This window comes from Urocitellus parryii, chromosome 8, assembly GCF_045843805.1.
Source record: "Urocitellus parryii isolate mUroPar1 chromosome 8, mUroPar1.hap1, whole genome shotgun sequence".
Lineage (NCBI taxonomy): Eukaryota > Metazoa > Chordata > Mammalia > Rodentia > Sciuridae > Urocitellus > Urocitellus parryii.
The window spans coordinates 105111449-105131014 of NC_135538.1; the positions used below are offsets into that span (position 1 = coordinate 105111449).

Genomic DNA, 19566 nt, shown 5'->3' on the forward strand with positions numbered 1-19566 from the left:
TCTTACTGTGGAACATAGTTTTCTTTAAAGAACTTAAAACATAGATCTTGAAATTTTTGAGGTTTTGGGGTGGGTTGAGGGAGAAGAAAGCTATGATATATGACATTTAATCCATGTAACTACCTTATGAGAACAGCACCACTGTGGCTCTACATTTCACCCAGTTCCCAGAGATATTCAGCAACACGACTGAGGTCACACATCCAGAAAGTGGCAAGGCCAGGATTCAGACCGGACAGACCAACTCCAAAGTCACCTGCTACACTACATTCTATTCCTTCTACCTGTGTCTTGTGAGAGGTCCAGAGTTTCTCTGTTGAGAAGTAAGATGGTCGATCCTATCACGTACTGAGCAAGTGTAGTGTGTCCCAGTCATTGTTCTTAGTGCCTTGTATGTATTAGCTATTAACTCCTCAAAGCAGCCCTATGAGGTGTGCATCTTTCTACCCATACTTCCCCAGGTGAGGAATTTGAACGCAGAGGTGAAGTCACTTGACTTGCCTGAGGCCATGCAGCTTATAAGTTTGAGAGTTGAGAGTCCAATTTGGAACTCCTTCAATTCCACCAAACTCAAGAAAGAAAAGAATCCTGTTTTGTAACTAGAGGGATTCTATACATGGGTCAGGCCCAGCTCCTGTCCTCAACATTAGGTGAAAGGATAAGAATAAGACAGGTGCAGAGAGGGGCAAAACAAAGTGAGATAAGCATAGGACAGAGTGACCAATGAGAGGTGCTCTCATCTACTGCAGGCTGTGAAGCCTGTGACCCCAGAGTGGCACATGGGTGAGTGGGGTGGCTCAGGAGAAAGTCTTGGACTTGAGGGAAGCTGGAGAGAGGAGGTCAAGGCTGCACCGCTGTCAGTCTGATGCAGATGAAGCTCTGATAAGAAAGCAAACCCTCATCCATTGTTGGCCACTACTGATGTTATTATTGACAGCTGGAACTTGTGGCTGAACCCTGTTTGTGACTCTTTTCTCAGCATGGATGAGGCAGCAGATAGATCTAGATGGCAAGAATGTCATCTTGTGGGTGTCCTGGTTGGCTGGGCTAAAGAGCTGTTTTCATTAATTTGATGAATCCTTGAGAGTTAGGGGAGAATTTTAATGTGAAAGTGACGTGGACATTTAGCTGTGTTTGAAGGGGAAATCAGCCTAGTGTTCAGAGAGAGTTCTCTGTCTCCTTCCTTTCCTCCTCACCTTCAAGCCCTTTGTATCTGTTCTTCTCATCAGCGGGAGTGTAACCTGCCTCCTAATGAGATCTGGCCAGCTCTCTACCCCCAGGCAGCCTGCTGGTCGGCTGTTTCTTTATTCTATGGTAAGGCCTGAATAACTCAGACCTTCTTGGGTCCATTTCAGCATCTCTCACTCTTTGCTCTTTTCTTTTTACTCCATTTCTCCCCAGCACTCCATGCCCCCACAGAAAGCACAATGTGAAAGATGACAGGATGCATCTTACTTTGGCTGCCATAGCAACCTCTACCTGCTTCTTGCTCACCTTTGAAGTGTCTTCCTCCTGTGAAAAGTTATTTTGCATATAATTATTTGGCTTGCCCAGAGGCTTTGGCCTTTCCTTCTGCTTCTTCTAAGCAGTAAGGAAAGGATAGTTCTGGAGCTCCCGAACACATATTCCACAGTGGCTCAGGACTGACTTCTCTATGGCACACAGAACCCCTCAGCCCTGCCTCCACTCTATTGTTCTCAAGAAAACTGTGGCTGGAGATGGTGGATCTTCTATATTATACAAGCCCTGGTTGGAACTGTTAAAAAACGAGTGCTTTCAATTTTTTTTTTTTTAAATTTAAAGTTGTATTGATATTAACCTGTGAAATTTCTAGACTACTACCCATTTATAAAGACTGTTTGACATCTTCGTTGGGTCCCAGTGAGACTCTCTTCCCATTTCTCCACCCAGTGCCCTGGTGACTGACCCACATGCTCCCCATTGCTGTCTCCCTTGTCCTATGGCTTCAAGTTGGATTTGATCAATGGAAAGTTCCAGAAGGAGATCAGAGCAAGAGAGGAAGGTGAGGATATTGGTTCCTCTGATACTCTCTTTGTGGTGCAGCTGAGAATTAACTGACCCTCATTGGAAGACTTCTCAGGGGTCCTCTCCACCTGGCCTCTGCCACTTTAGAAACTCCAGTCTGGAAGTCTCTCTCTCTCTTCTCACATTTTCAAGTCAAGAGGTGGTGACAGTCCAGGGTTTGCACTCTCTGTTGTGGGTCCTCTGTAGCCTGCCCACACCTTGTGAACAGTTCCTTTATTAAACTCTTCTCAGACTCTCCAATTTAAGCATACCATCTGTTTCCTGCTGGGACCTTGACCAACACAATGGCCATCCCTCTTCTGTTTGGGGTGAGTGCTTCAGTGCTGCATGTTTTGCTTAATAACCTGGGATTCATTGCTGGACATTCTTGGTAGAAACAGATTTGTCTGTCTTTAAGTACAACATCTTCACCCTCAAATTCCCCATTGAAGATGGTGCTTCCTCCATCTGACTCTCTGCTCTTGCAGCAAACCTGTTTGAAACACGATTTCTTGATGGATTTTTGGGAATGGAAAACAAATGCCCTCTCTGCTTGTCCCATCTGGTCCTGGGTAAGTTTGAGGTCATCTTTCCTTTTTTATCATGTCCATTGGAAGAACACACTGATATGAAGATCCTCACCAGCATTAAACCCCAACAGGTATAAAGACATTATTTGGGACAGGTTTGTCCATCCCACCATTATTGCAGAATCCAGTGCATGAGGAGAAGGCAGAAGCAACTTGCTTTGTTTACATACTTCATAAAGATTCATAGAGTGCTGCTTCCTCGGGGAATTGAATTAATTAAATTATGGTCCAGTGGGAGCTTGAGGAGGGAGAGCTAATTCAGAAGGTGTCCTGAAGGGAGCCGTGAATGAGGAATAGGGATAATTTCCTTTGAAAAGTATGAGTTGAAAACGGCATGTTCCTGATTCTTTTAAGACTGATCCCAAATGGTATCAAGAATAGCATGAGGTTCACACAGCTCTGCAGGTGTGAAAATTCTGCAGCTGAATTAAATAGGTTCCATTATATTTCAGAAAGAGCTGTAATGGGTTTCTATGGAGCACAGCCTAAGAATATCATATCTCTCCTTTGTATCTCAGGATGGCAGGCATGGCTCGTCGATTCTAATATTACACTTCAGTCTGTAAGATGAACAAAAATGAGCAAGAGTCCTGTCTTCTCCCTAAGAGTATCTAGATATTTAAATATCAGAAGGGCAGTCAAAAGGACCTCAAAACTGAATGCTGAGAGAGGTATGATTTAATTAAAAAATGATTACTACTTATGTAAAAATTTTCTTCCGATGAGCTGATTTTGTCCCACATGCCAAGAGAGATTTTAAAATTTTAATTCTAGAGCTGAAGGAATTGTAAACATTGCAAAACTTTGTTTAGGTTTCTATTCTTTAAAATTTTGAAATGGATTCATTTAATCTTATTTTCCACTTAAAATAGCTATGGGCATTTCTTACCTACTACTCATTAAAACAACATTACATTCCAAGTTTTTATCATTAATATTCAAGCTTTGTCATCTGTAAGTTCTTCCATACTAACAAAATCTCCATAATCCATTTACTTGTTTTTGAATTAAAACTGGACTTAGAGCCAATATGAACTGTTCATTAACCATTTCCACTGATTTTCTTAGTTACCATTTTCGTTGGCCATAGCAAAGAATTGAGGCCTAATTTCCCCTTAGGTCACTCTTACTGCAAAACAGTTTTATATTCCTGTTCTTAATTTTAAAAGACTTTTTTTGTCTAAGAAAAAATAAATTCCAACTTAAGTTGCTTTTTTGTATGTGTTGATAAATTCCTCTTTTTGAAGCATTTTCCTATTAAAAAAAAATTCTTGCTTTCAAGTACAAGTAACCTGGAAGAGGAAACAAACATGTAGGCAGTTATGAGCATTCAAATTAAAGGTTTGCACACTGGAGAAAGCTATTGTTAAAGGTTGTAAGTTCTCCTCTCTGGAGCATCTCATAGTATAAAGATATCCCTCTTCCTGTGTTTTGTTTTTCAGTTGTGGAAAGATAAAAGTGTTAAGGTGAGAGGGGACCTTTAAGACACTGTCAGCCAACACTTCCCTGTTCCTTGGAATCCCCTTTTGACATCCTGCTAGATGGGTGGCACCTGCTATGGGCAGCTTGCTGGCTGGATACCACCAGTACAAATTGTTCATTAAGACCTGAGGCTGGGTATTCTGTTTCAACCTAGCTTGTTAACAGATCTGTGGATCCTTCTGTTGAATCAAACTCTTTCTCTCGGGTTTAACATCTCTGTTCCAAGGGCCAAACCCCCAAATTCTTTCCTCCTTTAGGATTGGGAGCAGCCATGATTTCATTCCAGACTTATTTCTCTTTGCTTCCTTATGCCTTTTCCTCCCAGGCCATTATCTCTCAGACATTGTGACTTTTGGCCCTGCTATCAGACTGAATAGTTTCCTTTGAAAGGATTCCAGTGTCTCTGTTGTGTGTGGCATCCAGAACGGGCCATGATGTTCTCTCTGTGTTAGGGGACTCAGGTAAATTATAGGCACCCACACTTTCCCAGATGGCAGTGTTTTGTTTCGTTTTTTTGTTTTGTTTTGTTTTTTAAACAGGCCACAGACCACACTATTGTCTGATTTTATTTGATAGTTCAGCTAGTATAAAGGTGTTTACAATTTCATTTGTCTTTCCATGGCTCCTCAGCTGTTCCCATAAACTTCTTTGTGATTGATTCCTCCTTTTATATCTTGTTTAGGGCTGAATTCCTATGGGACCATGCATGGATCCCCCATTCTGATGAGATAGATCCCATTGCTAGAAAAGTAAAAATTTTTACAATACTGCAATTTGGAAATCAGAGTCTCATGCTTATTAGTAAGTTTGCAATAATAATGAAATTTAACTGAACCAGAGGTCTTGCTTTTCCTCTTGGACTTGATTGTACCATATAAATGTAGGTCAGGAATGAAATTGAGGAGTGTTGGAAAGATTAATTCCTTGTAAAGAAATTCAGTACTCCTCCTATCTGCCAAGTTTATTTGGGATTCATCCACTTATTCAGATGGCAAAGATGTACTCAGTGGCCACCACAGTTTCATTAACACAGGTAGCTTTAAGTTTCAAATGGCTAGACTCTAGAATAGGAAGCACACACTCTTCATTTTAGGTCTTTAATGTTTAATAAATGCTTTTGGGATACTTAAAAAGCTTGGATAAAAATTATTTTCATTGCTATTAGGATAGCAATGAAATGATTGCAAATCCTCCTGTCTACAGGCTTCATCCTTCATTAATGTGAATCTAATACAATCATTTATATTATTGTTGCTACTAACTTTGTAATTTTTTTGTAAAAAAATCTTCATCTTGTCATTATTGGTTTTATGGGATACAAGCTTTATTTTATTTTATTATTATTATTATTATTATTGCCTTATAGAGATCTCTCCCTCCTTATGGGGTCTCCACTGGATACATTTCAAATATTGAAGCCATACTGGTACTTGATTCTCATTGTAGTGACATAGGTTTAACCCTCATGGATGTGCACTGGAGTTTTAAATCCTTTGAGATTTTTTTTTTTTCTGGCACTAGGGATTAAGTCCAGGACCTTGTGCATGCTGGGCAAGTGCTCTACTGCTGAGTTACACCCCTAGCCCTTTATTTTAAGACAGGTCCTTGCTAGGTTGCCAAGAATGGCCTCCAACTTGCAATCTTGTGCCACCACACCCAGCTCACTGACACACTTAAGAGTAGTAAATGATGGGGCTGGGGATGTGGCTCAAGCGGTAGCGCGCTCGCCTGGCATGTGTGCGGCCCGGGTTCGATCCTCAGCACCACATACCAACAAAGATGTTGTGTCCGCCGAGAACTAAAAAATAAATATTAAAAATTCTCTCTCTCTCTCTCTCTCTCTCTCTCTCTCTCTCTCTCTCTCTCTCCTCTCTCACTCTCTCTTTAAAAAAAAAAAGAGTAGTAAATGAGGGCCAACTTTCTTCTGCTGTTAGCTTGCCCTTGATGCTCCTAAAGATAATAATAAGTAGCTTTCATGTACATATTATTTGGGTAATTATTTGGGGGGCTTCAAAAGACCTTCACTTAGACTCATAAGGTGAATAAGGCCTTAGTAATTTTACATTTTACTGACAAGAAGACTACAGCCCCAAAAGCCCCCTACTTATAGGGAAGGACTGGCCCTAAGGAATTTCCCTGGGGCTCTGTTAGTACTTCATCAAGATGTAACCCTGCGTCTGAGGGAGTTTTGAGTTCTCCCACAGGAGGCTTTATATTTTAATAGCAGATAGTGGCTTTTCTTTTCCAGACCCATGTGGTGGAAGAAATGTATGCTTTCCAAATATCAAACAACAGACGAATAGATAAAGAATTTATGACAGATCTATACACTGGGAGGCAATGTGACTATTAAAATCAATGTTTTCAAAGAATATATAATTATACAGGGAACTGCTCTGAATTATATCAATGTTGTCAGAAAGAAGTGGGATACTAAACAGCAGGTTTACTAATTTTATTTAAAAAGCTCAGGAGGCTGAGGCAGGAATATTGCAAATTTAAAGCCAGCCTCACCAACTTAGCAAGACCCTAAACAACTTAGTTAGATGCTGTCTCAAAATTTAAAAACATAGGTTGGAGATTTGGCCCAGTAGTTAGATACCCCTGGGTTCAATCCCCAGTACCAAACAAACAAAAAAACTATACATGTAAAAAGTGCACTGGAGGTCAGGCATGGTGGCACATGCCTGTAATCCCAGTGGCTCAGGAGGCTGAGGCAGGAGGATCACGAGTTCAAAGCTAGCATCAGCAGTGGCTGAGGCACTAAGCAACTCAGTGAGACCCTGTCTCTTATATATATATATATATATATATATATATATATATATATATATGAGGCTGGGGATGTGGATCAGTGGTTGAGTGTCCCTGAGTTCAATTCCCGGTACCAAAATAAATAAATAAATAAATGCACTGGAACTAAATATATCTAACAATTAACTATTAGGAGGAGGTTTCTTAGGAGGAGGTTTCTCTGGATAGTAAGGTTATGGTTTATTTTTCTTTTCTTCTTTATATCTTTCTGAATTTTTCAGTTCTTTCTGTAGTAAACTCGTATAATCAAAGAGCATGGACATTATTTTTGTCATGCTCCATAGATCTTCTTAAATTTTAGCTAGATGAATCTTTTGAGTGATTCTTGCTTTTTTCATTTGTAAAGTTATATTTAATAAATCAAACCTTTTTATTATTTTCATGATTTATGTAGACATTTGAAATAAATAACATATTTTAAGTTGGTCATTATAATCCAATTGCTGGTCTGTTACTTCCTGAAAATGACTCCTTTTCATGTCATTCATTCATTCATCCTAACATCATTTTGAGGACTATCTATATGTATCTGAAGATGTAAGGAGGAAGACAGCCAATCTCCGCTCTCAGGAAATACCAGTTGAAGTTGAGATGTGGGTCAAAGAAAGCACTCACTCTAAGAGAGGGGGTTTCATTGGAGAAGGCTGAGTAGTGCAGGGTGGCAGGGGGAACATGCCCATGGGTGGGTGGGCAAACCTCCAGTTTAAGGCAGCTCTTCCTTTTGGAGGGCCAACCTCAGACTTAGAAATAAAATACAACACATGCACATTTTTTTGTTAGGCAAACAATGGTTGCCTCAAACGTTTCTTATTAGAGTTAAGACTTTTGAAATTAATTTTAAAAGATGAACCAGTTAATTGGTACTTGGGGCTTTCCATGTCCTTATTAGAAAGTTTTTCTCATCATCAAATTTTTCCTTTTTTTCTGTTTATTTGGGTTTCCTAAAGTTTAATGATGATCCAAAAGCATAATTGCCTTGTTCTGAGATTATCCTAATGAAGTGTTTTATAGCACTTCATATTACATTCTCTTCTGTTTAATGGTTAATGCTGATTCTGGTCACTTTGGTTCCTGCTTGATTCCTGTGCCTCCCCTTACTTTGCAGAGAGAGGCAGGGAGGTGATTTTGTTCTTGTGTTATGAGGATAAACTGAGTCATTGAATGATCATGTGACTCCTCCAGATTATGAAATAAGCCAGTGATGGGAACTGAAAAGAGAAATTAGGGTTAGTTCATTGAAGCTCTGACTTCTAAAGTATTTCTCCATGTAAGTAGAGTGGGTTGTTTGCCAAAAATGCATTCACTCTTCAAATCTTTCCTGAAAGTAATGAGCTTAAAATAAAGTCTCATGAAGATAATCGTATTGTTACAGCTTAGAACAGAGGTTAAAGCTATTTGAGTAGATTAAAATGAGTCCTAAGTGAGGCTTAATATTTGGCCTATTTAATTTGTTCAGCATTGGATTTTAGTTTCTTTTTGGTGAAAGAATAATTGAAACATTCACAGAACATATGTAATAAAATTTGAGGACCAGTCTTTATTCACTCAAACTTTTATAAAGTAAAATGGACAAGCTTAAACATAAAACCAAAACTGACAATATCTATGGTTCATGCTACTGGATGATTATGACTTCATTATCAAAATATTTTCCTATAATCTATTGATAGAAACAACGTTGTTTTGGTGTTCTTAGTAATTATTTTTACTAGTAAGGTAGCTGGTATTCTAATAATACTCAATAATGACTGTTATTTATTTACACTAAAATATGAAGAACTATATGGATGAATAAAAATGAATGTCTATGTGTTTTGAAGATGTCTAGAAGTTGAATTCCATTTATTTTAATTTTATTAGATCATTTTCCTTCCAATTGAAAATATTCATATAATTAAGTGATTTATAGAATGAACCATACATCATATTTTTAATGAAAATGTTTATTTTATTATTATATACAGAAAATGTTGCACTAGTTGGAGCTTTAAAAACTTCAGAATATAAGAATAGTTTTATCATATTTTATATAGAACAATTTTTTTATTTACTACACTTACAGTGACTTGATTTACCATGATTATAACATACTCCTATAATCCCAATGACTTGGGAGTCTGAGACACAAGCTCAAAGCCAGCCTCATCAACTTAGCAAGTCCCTGAGCAACTTAGTAAGACCTGTCTTAAAATAAAAATTAAAAATTAAACAAGTGGGCTGAGAATGTGGCTCCATGGCTAAGTGCCACTGGGTTCAATCCCCACTACTAAAACCAAAACCAAACCAAACAAACTGTGATTCAATTTTAGAATTATTACTCCAAATTATTAACTTTTTTTGCTTCTATCTCAACCAGAGATTTTATATGTAACTCATTATTGCCATGAGAAACTGCTTATCAAACTCACATAGTGACTTTTCTAAGAAAAATTAAGAGAAAAAAAATCTCATCATCATGATTCAGAATTTGAAAGCGGTATAAGCAGAACCCCGTGTGTTGGCAGGGGTCCCAGAATTTGTCTGAATGAGCATCCTGAAGGCAGAGTGATGTTAATCGTGCCTACCTTTCTGCCTTTACCCTGTGATGCTGGGCATGAAGAAAATCGAGCTCGATGGAGATGATTCAGTGACCACCTCATAATTGTCAGTTAGTCCTGCCTGTGTAACCCTTGGTGAGTGTTTTCACTGTCTGGTCTCTATTGAACTTTGGGCAGAAGAGTATTTTAGGCATGAAAATAAACATGAAAGAAAAAAAGTTCATGCGATCCTTGAAATATGTGGGGAGACAAACCAAGTCTCCTGAATTATGTACCCAGTATTACAAAAGCAAAACCTCTACAGTTGGGTCAATTATGGAAGGTTTAGGAAATGATAGATCGAACACAGACAGCTAGGCTTCATAGGGATAGGAGGAAGAGGGATCTACAAAGCATGACTTAGCCAGGGTATTAATCATTTTTCAGGATCTGGACAAGGCTTACAATGACTTGCAGTAATTATCCCATGCAGAAGAGGAAATAACAAGTATTGCATGTGTGTACATGTATTCTCATTGTGGACCAACAGTTAACTATTAGAGTCAATGGAATCAAGACTCAGGTGATTATGAGTTAGATCATATTTCTTTAAATTTATGCTAATTTTGATAAGCTTCATTCCCATGGCACAGGAGAGAGAGTTCTGGTGCCATATCTCCTGGATTTGGATCCTAGCTTTGCCATTTTGTAATTAACCTTTTAAGGGTTACTTGCTTTGTTCCTCTGTTTTCCCATGTATAAAATGGGGATAATATTGGTGCTAACCTCATAGGTAATTGTGGAGATTAAATAGGTTTAATGCATGTAAATCATTTAGAATAATACCTGGAACTCAGCACATGACAGGCATCATTAGTATCAATAGTGATGATGGTCTCCAACTTTTTGGGGGAGTTGGGATTTAAAAGTTTTTGTTTTAGTGCATTATAGTTGTGCATACTGATGGGATTTGTTTTTACATACTCATACATGTACACAATATAACTTTTATCTTGGTTTTGGTTTTGACCATAGAACTGACTGGGAGATTGCTCAGAAAAAGAGCTGCATGGGAAATTCTGAGTCAAAGAGGAAAGGAATGATGTGAACATGTATCTTTTCCCTTCTGAGAGCACCTGCCTCTTCTAATCACACTTCCCTATCCTGCCCCAAACTGTCCAGAACCTGAAAACTGAGTTTTAAGGAATTTGCTCAACTTTAATAAACATCTGTCTTTGTGTCCTCAGGAATGAGGGGAGAATCATACTTCATCGGAATGAGGAGCCTGGGGCAACAGGGGTACATCCCAGAAGATGGAGGGCTTCTCTTACTCTGCTGCATAGACAGGGACTGGGCCGTCACTCGGTGTTTCGCAGAGGAAGCCTTTCAAGCGATCACTGACTTCAACGATCTCCCCAACTCGTTGTTTGCATGTAATGTTCACCAGTCTGTGTTTGAAGGAGAAGAGAGCAAGGTAAGAAATTACCTGTTCCTGAAATACGGAGAGCTGTGGCATTTACACAACATATCGCCTTGTTCATTGGGGCTGATGTTTTGATGTTTTTGAAAATGCTTAGTTGGCTCTGTTTTTGGCATATGTTACAGGATGACAAAAGCCGATTATGAGCTAGCTTTGAAGGAACACCTGACAAGGTTGTCGATGAGACTAATGCTAGATCAAAACGAGCCCTCTTCAAGTACATGCTCTTCTTTGCCCCTCTGCCTCCTAAGTTTGATGAATGCTCTCAAAGTGGTTTCTTACATTGTGATTCCTATTCCTCAGCAGTTATTGGAAAAGAACAGTTCATTGACCACCTAACTTCTTCTTTATTCACTGATACTGAGATGTATTGCTACATGTGTGTTGTAAGAACTGACCGACAGCAGTAATGCCTTGAACTGAAATGATTAGGGAATGAGGTTGTCCAGGTATAAACACTTTCTAGTTTCCCATATTAAGACACAAACTTGATTTGGAGTAAATGCTTTTGGAAATCATTGTAGACATTCCATTTGGAGATTTTTCTAAAGTTTATTTCAGATTTCTCTGACTTTTTAATATTTGAATGGATCCAACCTTTCATGTAGATATATAAACCTACTTATAAACAGTTACTATTAGACCTTTTCCCCTAAATTGAAGAGCATGGCTCTGTGTGAGATATAAAAGTAGGATTGATGATTGCTGTTTTACAAAAGTTAGCTTTTCCTGCCAACTATTGAAGTTTGAACTTCATTGACTGAGCACAATTCTCTGAAAGTCTGATTTTTGGGTTTTATTGATGATTCAAACAATCCTAAGAACAACAGAGAAAAACCATTCTAGAGGGTTAGGAATTATTTCAAGCCATTTGAATATTTTATATCAATATTATTTTGGGGGCTGGGGACGTGGCTCAAGCAATAGCGCGCTTGCCTGGCATGTGTACGGCCCTGGTTGGATCCTCAGCACCACATACAAACAAAGATGTTGTGTCCACTAAAAAATAAATATTAAAATTCTCTCTCTCTCTCTCTCTCTCTCTCTCTCTTTAAAAAAATATTATTTTGGAATTAAATGATGGACTGAAAGTTAGTTGAAATACAGCAAATTTTGTGTGATTGGAATTTTCAGGACTGTGATAACCAATAATATTTAAAGTAAGACAGTAGTTCATCCCATGGAAATCTGAAAATTATAGTAAATTGCAATGATCTACTAAAGGCAATTGATATTATTATTAATATTTAAATTATATTAATTTAAATAATATTTAAATTATCATTATTTAACTATGAATGAAGGGTCCATATTTTCTCATTATACCTTCTATTTATCTAAATATCACAACTAGAAGAATCTGCTTTAAAGATTTAATGGGGGTTTGATTCTCTCCTGAGAAATACTTCTAATAGATTGGAATAATAAGGTGTATGAAGGCACTGGTCATTTTAGAAGTACTATTCATAATGGCCAATCAACTGACCCAAATTGGGGCCATTAAAGGATGGAAAGTGGGGACAGTTCATGGGAGTCTGCCTACATCTGGGCAGACTTGATCTTCCGACCTGTGATTGGATAATAGATTGCTAAGTATTTCCAATTAATTTGTGTACAAAGTTGGAGCATAGCATCTCAAGAAGAAGCATTGGTTTTAAAACAAAATATTGAGTCAAAGTAAACAAGATCTAGTTTAGTTGAGCAAGTTTCAAATGACTGGGATTCCACTTTTGTGGTCAAGGAGGTGGAATTTTTAATTGGCCAATGTCTACACACTGAAACTTAGGAAATCTGACAGATAGTCTTCTAACTTGTGTGACCACACAGCCTCCTTGTGTAGAGCATTTCTAGGATGCCAAGTAATCTGGTAGATTCAGCTTTGATGTAATTACACATACATGGTTTAAGGGTATGTGCGAGATAATTAGACACCAGATGGGTTAAGAGCAGCCAGGAGGCACAATCATTAGAACTCGAGGAAAAGTGTTCAGGCAGCTTGGTGGCACCTCCTTTTCCCTGCCATGTGCTTCTCTTCGCAACTCAGAGCCTCAGAGTCTTCCCAGTATTGTAGCTAGAATTTGATCTGGAAAGTCCTCCAAAGGCCTTTGTTAAAGGCTTGTTCCCCAGAGTGGCACTATTGGGAGGCTGTGTAACTTTTAAGATGTGGAGTCTAGTGGGAGCTCTTGCAAGTCATGGAGGCTGAGGTGCCATTAAAGGGAACAGTAGGACCCCAGGCTCTTCCTCTTGCATTTTCTGCCCATGAAGTGAATAGTTTACTTCCACCATGTGCTTCTGCTCTTATGTGCCGCCTCATCACAAGCTCAAAGTGACAAGCCAATTGATTGTAGACAGAGCCGAAATAAGACTCTTCTCTCCCAGGTATTCATTACATAATAATAGAAAGCTAACACAAACCCATCAGTTTTCACTGTCTTAATAAATTCCTTTATTTTATACCTCGTTTTCTCAATATCCTTTCCACAAGGTTCAGATTTATGAATAGGAGCCATGAAGTCATGATGGGTATCTTTCCCAAAGGATAGACATTTTTAAGCACTGTGCTAAATTGGTGGGGAGATATTTTTAGGCAGAGGGAAAAGAAGCACGAAATGTCTCCAGCTCTTCTGGTATTTGCCTGTGGGCAAGGCTGGCCATGGTAACTGTCTTTATGTCTGGCTTTGGGGAGACGAGTTCAGCAGCCTGGGATTTTATCAGGGGGCTGATGCTTAGCATTCTTCTCGGATGTGCAGGTGCGTAGGTGGTCACATGTGTAACTTGCTTGAGCAAGTCCTTTATTTTTTGGCATAACCTCCTTTTGAATCATTGTGTCTTGACATTAATGAGTTTAGCCTACTTCTTGCAATTGTTCTGAAATATTTGTTTTACATTTCTTAAGAGGGTAAGAATTTAAGCTTTTGCTTTCTGGCTCTCATGAGTGAATCTGAGGGCAATCTCTTTTCTATTTTCTCACATGTCTGAGAAACCTTTCCTGGGGCCTTCTCCTTTGTGAGGTAATTTGGAGAGCGCTCAATTAGACCACTCATAAAATAGGTAACACCATAGGATATGACATTATGGTTATGTTTGTTTCTGCTTATCAATGTGATCAATATTTTTAATGTTTTTATTTCTGCTATCCTTTTCAAATTCTAAGTCCTGACACCGAACATTCATTTTTTTTTAAACAGCTTTTTGAGGTCCACAAAATACATTCCAATTTTCTGTTAAGCAGAATTCTGTGAGATTGTATTTTGATTTGATGCTTTTGCAATGAATGAGCGCATACTTCAGTGTGGCTTGTTGTGGTCCAGATGGTTGAGATTTGTTTATATAACACAAAGGAGAACTGGAGCTGGAGGAAATTGGCATCTGAAACCAATAAATGCAGATTGCTGTTTGCATGCTACAGCTTGAAGTATAAATATTTTTGCATGAAACACATTTAGAACTGGGATCTTCACAGCATCCAACTCATAAAAGCTACTAAGGTTCATTTCCCTTCAGCATGCCCCCCTCCCTGGCTTTGCCTTTTTGGGCCCCCTGGGCTGCAGAAGTCTCAAGACAGATGAGGCTGGAGGAAATGTCCTCCAAACTGCCCAGGATCTGTGCTGGACTAGAAAATGGTCTGAAGCATAGGACACTGGTGTCCACTGGTCTATAAAGGAGAACGGAGAAACAACTGCTATGAAACATTTATCCAAATTCAACTGAATAAGGAGAAGTCTGAAAGGTGACTTCATAATGTCCTTCAAATGGATGAATGCATTTAGTTTAGATAAGAATAAAAGTGGCAGCAAACACCTGTGGAGGTAGCAAACACATGTGTTGAGGTGCCAGGTGCTTTTCAAGTGCTTTATAAACACTTGTACCTTCACAATAGCCCTATGAGGACAGTGCCTTTCTGCCTTGTTACCTACTGAGCTCATGGCAGAGTGGTTAGCCCTGGACCTCACTGGCTAGTCCGCCCAGTATGCAAGCAGAAGTAACTTGCATTGTGTCTATGTCAAACATTCCATTTCTAATGCTGGGCCCTGAAGAATGTGCTTTTCACTCTGCTAGGGAAATTGACATTGTGCCAGCTAGTGCCTGTTAAGGCAGTTTGGGTCTCAGACTGAGGACAAGGACAACACAGGACAGAGTCCTAGCCAATCTATGACGAACATGTAATTCAGCAAGAACCAACAAATAAGCAAACAAACAAACAACAACAACAAAAAAAAAAACGTTGCTACTTTAGAGTATAACTGAGTCCATCTAGGTTGATACAATGAGTGTCATTGTCCTCAGTTTTCAGATGAGGACACTGATTTGCACAGATAGTTTGCCACAGTCTCACAGCTGGCAATGACTGAGACAGGGTTCAGATCTAGGCTGCCACATTAATGGCAACCAGGCTCTTACACATTAAGCTTACTACTACCTTTCAGAATACAAATATTTATTGCAAACAGGTATGATAATTGTCTCTGGGGATACAATGGTGAACCAGATACATACAGCTCATTGAATTTATAATCTATCAAGATATATCAATTAAAAATAAGTCCACAGATAATATACACTAAGTGTTCAAGATGACGCCAAATCAAAAGGGCATTCAAAAGGTCATTTAGCATACAGCTATATTTATTGCCTTTCTGTTTCTCCTCTACACACACACACACACCCCATTTTTTTTTTAAATAAAGTGGCATTTCTGCCAACCACTGTTAAAGAGTACATTCTACCACAATGGGTATGAGGTTGGAAACCCCGCTCTATATTCTCTCAGTCTTGTGCTTCTTGCAAATGGATCATCTCAATTCATTGAGAGTGGGCAGAGTGATTCCAATATTCAAAGGTATAAAATTCTCATTCAACATGGCCACTAAATGTCAATAAATTCCATCTTCAGGATCTTAGCCAAGGAAATAATGGTCTAGTCTAATATTGTAGACATTATTAGGACACCCTAAAAATTTTTCAAAGCTAAATCTCCCCTATAAGCAGTTCCAGAATCTGGATATCTTTGAAAACTGAGACTTTTTTTTTTTCATAGTTCATTTTGAGGCGAAATCTCATTTGACCTAATTCATTTAAAATCTGACCAGAAGAAAATCTCATAGTGTGAATATTCTGTTTCTCTGCAGATTCCTGTTTTTAATTACACAGAGCTGCCCCAGACATTGGAGGGACATTACACAATAGGAGGCATGTGTGCTGTATTATATTTCTAGAACCCCAAATTTGAATCCCAAACATACCAGATCTCAAGGGTGTCAGATATGTAAGATATTATAGATATAAAGGAATAAAGAAACTATAACATCTCAGGGAAATGCAAATTTAAACTATAAGGTGATGTTACATTATATAGATATAAGTTGTAAATCTGTAAGATATGAACATGAGGCTACACCCCTTGTTCAAAAAGAATGAGTTAATCATTGAAATATGAAATATCATCAAGATGAGCGATTAAATGTTCCCATAATGTTGTTTTTAATTGAAAAATAGAAATTATATATATTTATTGTGTACAACAGGATGTTTTGAAATACGTCCACATTATGGAATGGCTAATTAGAGTTAATTAACATGTGCATTAGTTCACATACTTTGAGTAATGAGAGCATGGTTAAAACCTACCTTTTTGATCATTTTCAAAAATACAATACATTATTATTAACAGTGGTTATCATGTTGTACAACAAATCTCATGACCTTGTTCCTCCTTTCTAACTGAAATTTTGTATCCTTTGACAAACATCTTTCTAAACCATCCCCTTCTCCAGCACCTGGTAACCACCCTTCTTTTCTCTGCTTCTGAGTTCAACTATCTTTCTTTCTTCCATTTATTTATATTTGCAGTGCTGGGGATCAAACTCTGGGCCATGAGCATACTAGATAAGCATTGTACCACTGCCTGGCTTATTTACCTAACATGATGTTCTTCAGGTTTGTTTCTTGATTTTTGTTTTGTTTTGTTTTTCAGTGTTGAGGATGGAACCCAGGGCTTAGCACCTTAGCATACACTAGGCAAGCACTCTGCTGCAGAGCTACATCCTGAACCCTGGTTTATTCATGTTGTCACAATGACAGAATTTCCCACTTCTAAGAGGCAGAATAGTATTCCACTGTGTATGGATCATATTTTCTTTATCCATTCATCATTTGATGGACACTTAAATTGATTCCTTATCTTGCTTACTGTGAATAATGCTACAATAAACACAGGAACACAGATATCTCTTTGAGATATTCATTTTATATCCTTTGGGTATATACCCAGTAGTGGAATTGCTAGATGACATAGTAGTCTTATTTATTTATTTATTTACTTACTTACTTATTGGAGCTTCTATACTGTTTTCCATAATGGCTGTACATTTACATTCCCACCAACTGTGTACAAGTGTTCCTTCTTCTCATAGCCTCTCCAACACTTGCTGACTCTTGTCTTTTTGATAATAGCCTTTCTAACAGGTGTGAAGTAATATCACATTATGGTTTAAATTTGCATTTCCCTGAGATATTATAGTTTCTTTTGTCCTTCAGATCTATAAATATTCATTTTATATATTTATTTACTCTAATGTTGGTTGCATATATTGTGATATCTTCTTGTGGAATTGATTTCTTTGTCACCTTCTTTATCCCTTTTTATGGTCTTTGACTTCAAGTCTATTTGCTGAATTATTTCTATTTATTTTCTTGAATTTCATTGGCTTCCTTTAGACTATTGTGAATTCTTTGCCAGGCAGCTCATAAATCAATTTTTTTTTTTTTTTTGGTACCAGGGATTGAACCCAGAGGTACTCAATCACTGAGCCACATCCCCAGCCCGCCGCCCCTGCCTGCCCTTTTTTCTCAGGGTCTTTCTGAGTTGCTGGGGCAGTCTTTGAACTTGCAATTACAGGTGTGCACCACTGTGCCTGGTCAAATCTTCATTTCTTTAGGTTTAGTTACTAGTGGTTGATTTTGTTCCTTCAGTGGTGTTATATTTCCTCGGTTTCTCTTGATCCCTGTGGCTGAGAGTTAGTGTCTGTGCACTTGAAGAAGTAGGAATTATTTCAGTCTTTGGGGAAGTCTTTTACCAGTCAGTCCATCATGACATTCTAGACAGCTGCCTGGTGTGGTCTATGGGTGGGCTTGTTTCTGGAATCCTCAGGCAGGCCAGCATTGTGCCTGGGTTGGCAAGTTAGCAGTCCCAGTGCTTCATCTGTGGAGTTGGGTCTGGAGCCTGGATCTGCTGGGATGGACCATTGATTACATCTGTGGGAGTGGCTGGTGCATAGGTTTAAAAGCGCACAGCTGGAACAGAGGTGATTCTTGAATCTGAGTCAGCAGAAGCCAGCTAGGTGCTAGGATAGGCCTGGTGACCAGGTCCTTTGGGACATGCCTAGGGTCTGAATCTATGGGTACTGTTCTGAAACTGGAGTGGGACCTGAGCTTGTGTCAATAAGTTGGTCCTGGAACCTTCATCCATGGGGCTGGCCTGACATTGGTTCCACCGAGGTAGTCTAGGACTCTGGGTTTGCTGCAGTCTGGGGCCACTAACTTAGATACAGAGACAGGTTTGGGGCCTGGGTCTGAAGGGGCCTTTCTGGAGACAGAGATTGAAAGTTCTGGCCTAAAACCTGGGTCTTCAGGACTAGAACCTGATTTCACAGGGGTGTGTTGCTAGTGCCTGAGACTATAGATGCCATCCAGAAATGGGATATAATGGTTCAGGCCTGTACCCTGGGTCTGCTGGAGCAGGCCTAGACTGTGACTCTGCTGGGAGTTAGAACTGTAAGAAATACATTGGAGCCTGAGGCTTCAGGGACTAACCTGGTGGCTGGGGCTTCAGGTGCTAACCTGATGACTAGGATTGCAAAGGGCTCATATCTGTTGGAAATAAAATGAGCCTCATGCATGAATACTACCTGAGTGGGCTTCCCTGAGTCAAATTCAAACACTTGCTAAGTCTCCTTCTTTGAGTGCCTATAGTTTACAGCCTGTGGCCTTGACCTGATGTCACTGCTCATGCTGCCCCAACCCTTCGTCCCAGCTCCTGACCATTGGTCTGATCTGTGTCCATAGGAGAGCATCCTGGCCCAATAACCAATAGGTGGTTATTCTTTTCTTCATTTCACTTTCTTCTCCAGACCCTGAAATCCTTAAAAGCAGACAAAGTTTGGATTATTCTTCTTTGTAAAATTTCCAGCACCTCCCACTGGGTCTGACATGCAACAGATGCTCCATCAATATTGAATTGAACCTCCACTGAAACGGTGACCAAAGACATGGAAAGATGCATTTTCCAGGAATATCTGATTATTTAGAGATATTGGAAAGAGTAGAGCAAGATTTCCTGATTTCTAAGTTAGTTCATGACTCTCCATGCCTCCCTATCTCTAAATCCTATTACAGAAAACAGGTGCCAGAAAGCTAGGAACAAAGTGGGCTCTCCATCAGCATGAACTTTCAAGTAAAAGAATTAAGGCAGGAAGAACTCTGGCAATTCACCTCCAACACTCATGCAAGTGTGAGTGCATAGAATCTAAGTCACTCCTATAGTTAGGACATGACACTCACAGGATTAAAGAAAGCTGTTTCACATGTTGACTTATATTTTGGGGATGCTTAAAACTCTTTTGCTTTTTTCACTTTTTAATTGTTGTGTTATAGTTGTGCA

At 39.0% G+C, this 19566-nt stretch overlaps 1 protein-coding gene across 2 annotated transcripts in view; it reads left to right on the top strand.

The window, feature by feature from the left end:
* The window catches only part of Rcan2 (regulator of calcineurin 2), a 248279-nt gene that overhangs the window by 33733 nt on the left and 194980 nt on the right, over positions 1-19566 (top strand). For both annotated transcript variants that reach the window (XM_026394439.2, XM_026394440.2), the window contains exon 2: positions 10675-10901. In XM_026394439.2, coding sequence (XP_026250224.1) covers positions 10677-10901 — 225 coding nt within the window. In that variant the 5' untranslated portion in view covers positions 10675-10676. The remainder of the gene's footprint in view (positions 1-10674; positions 10902-19566) is intronic.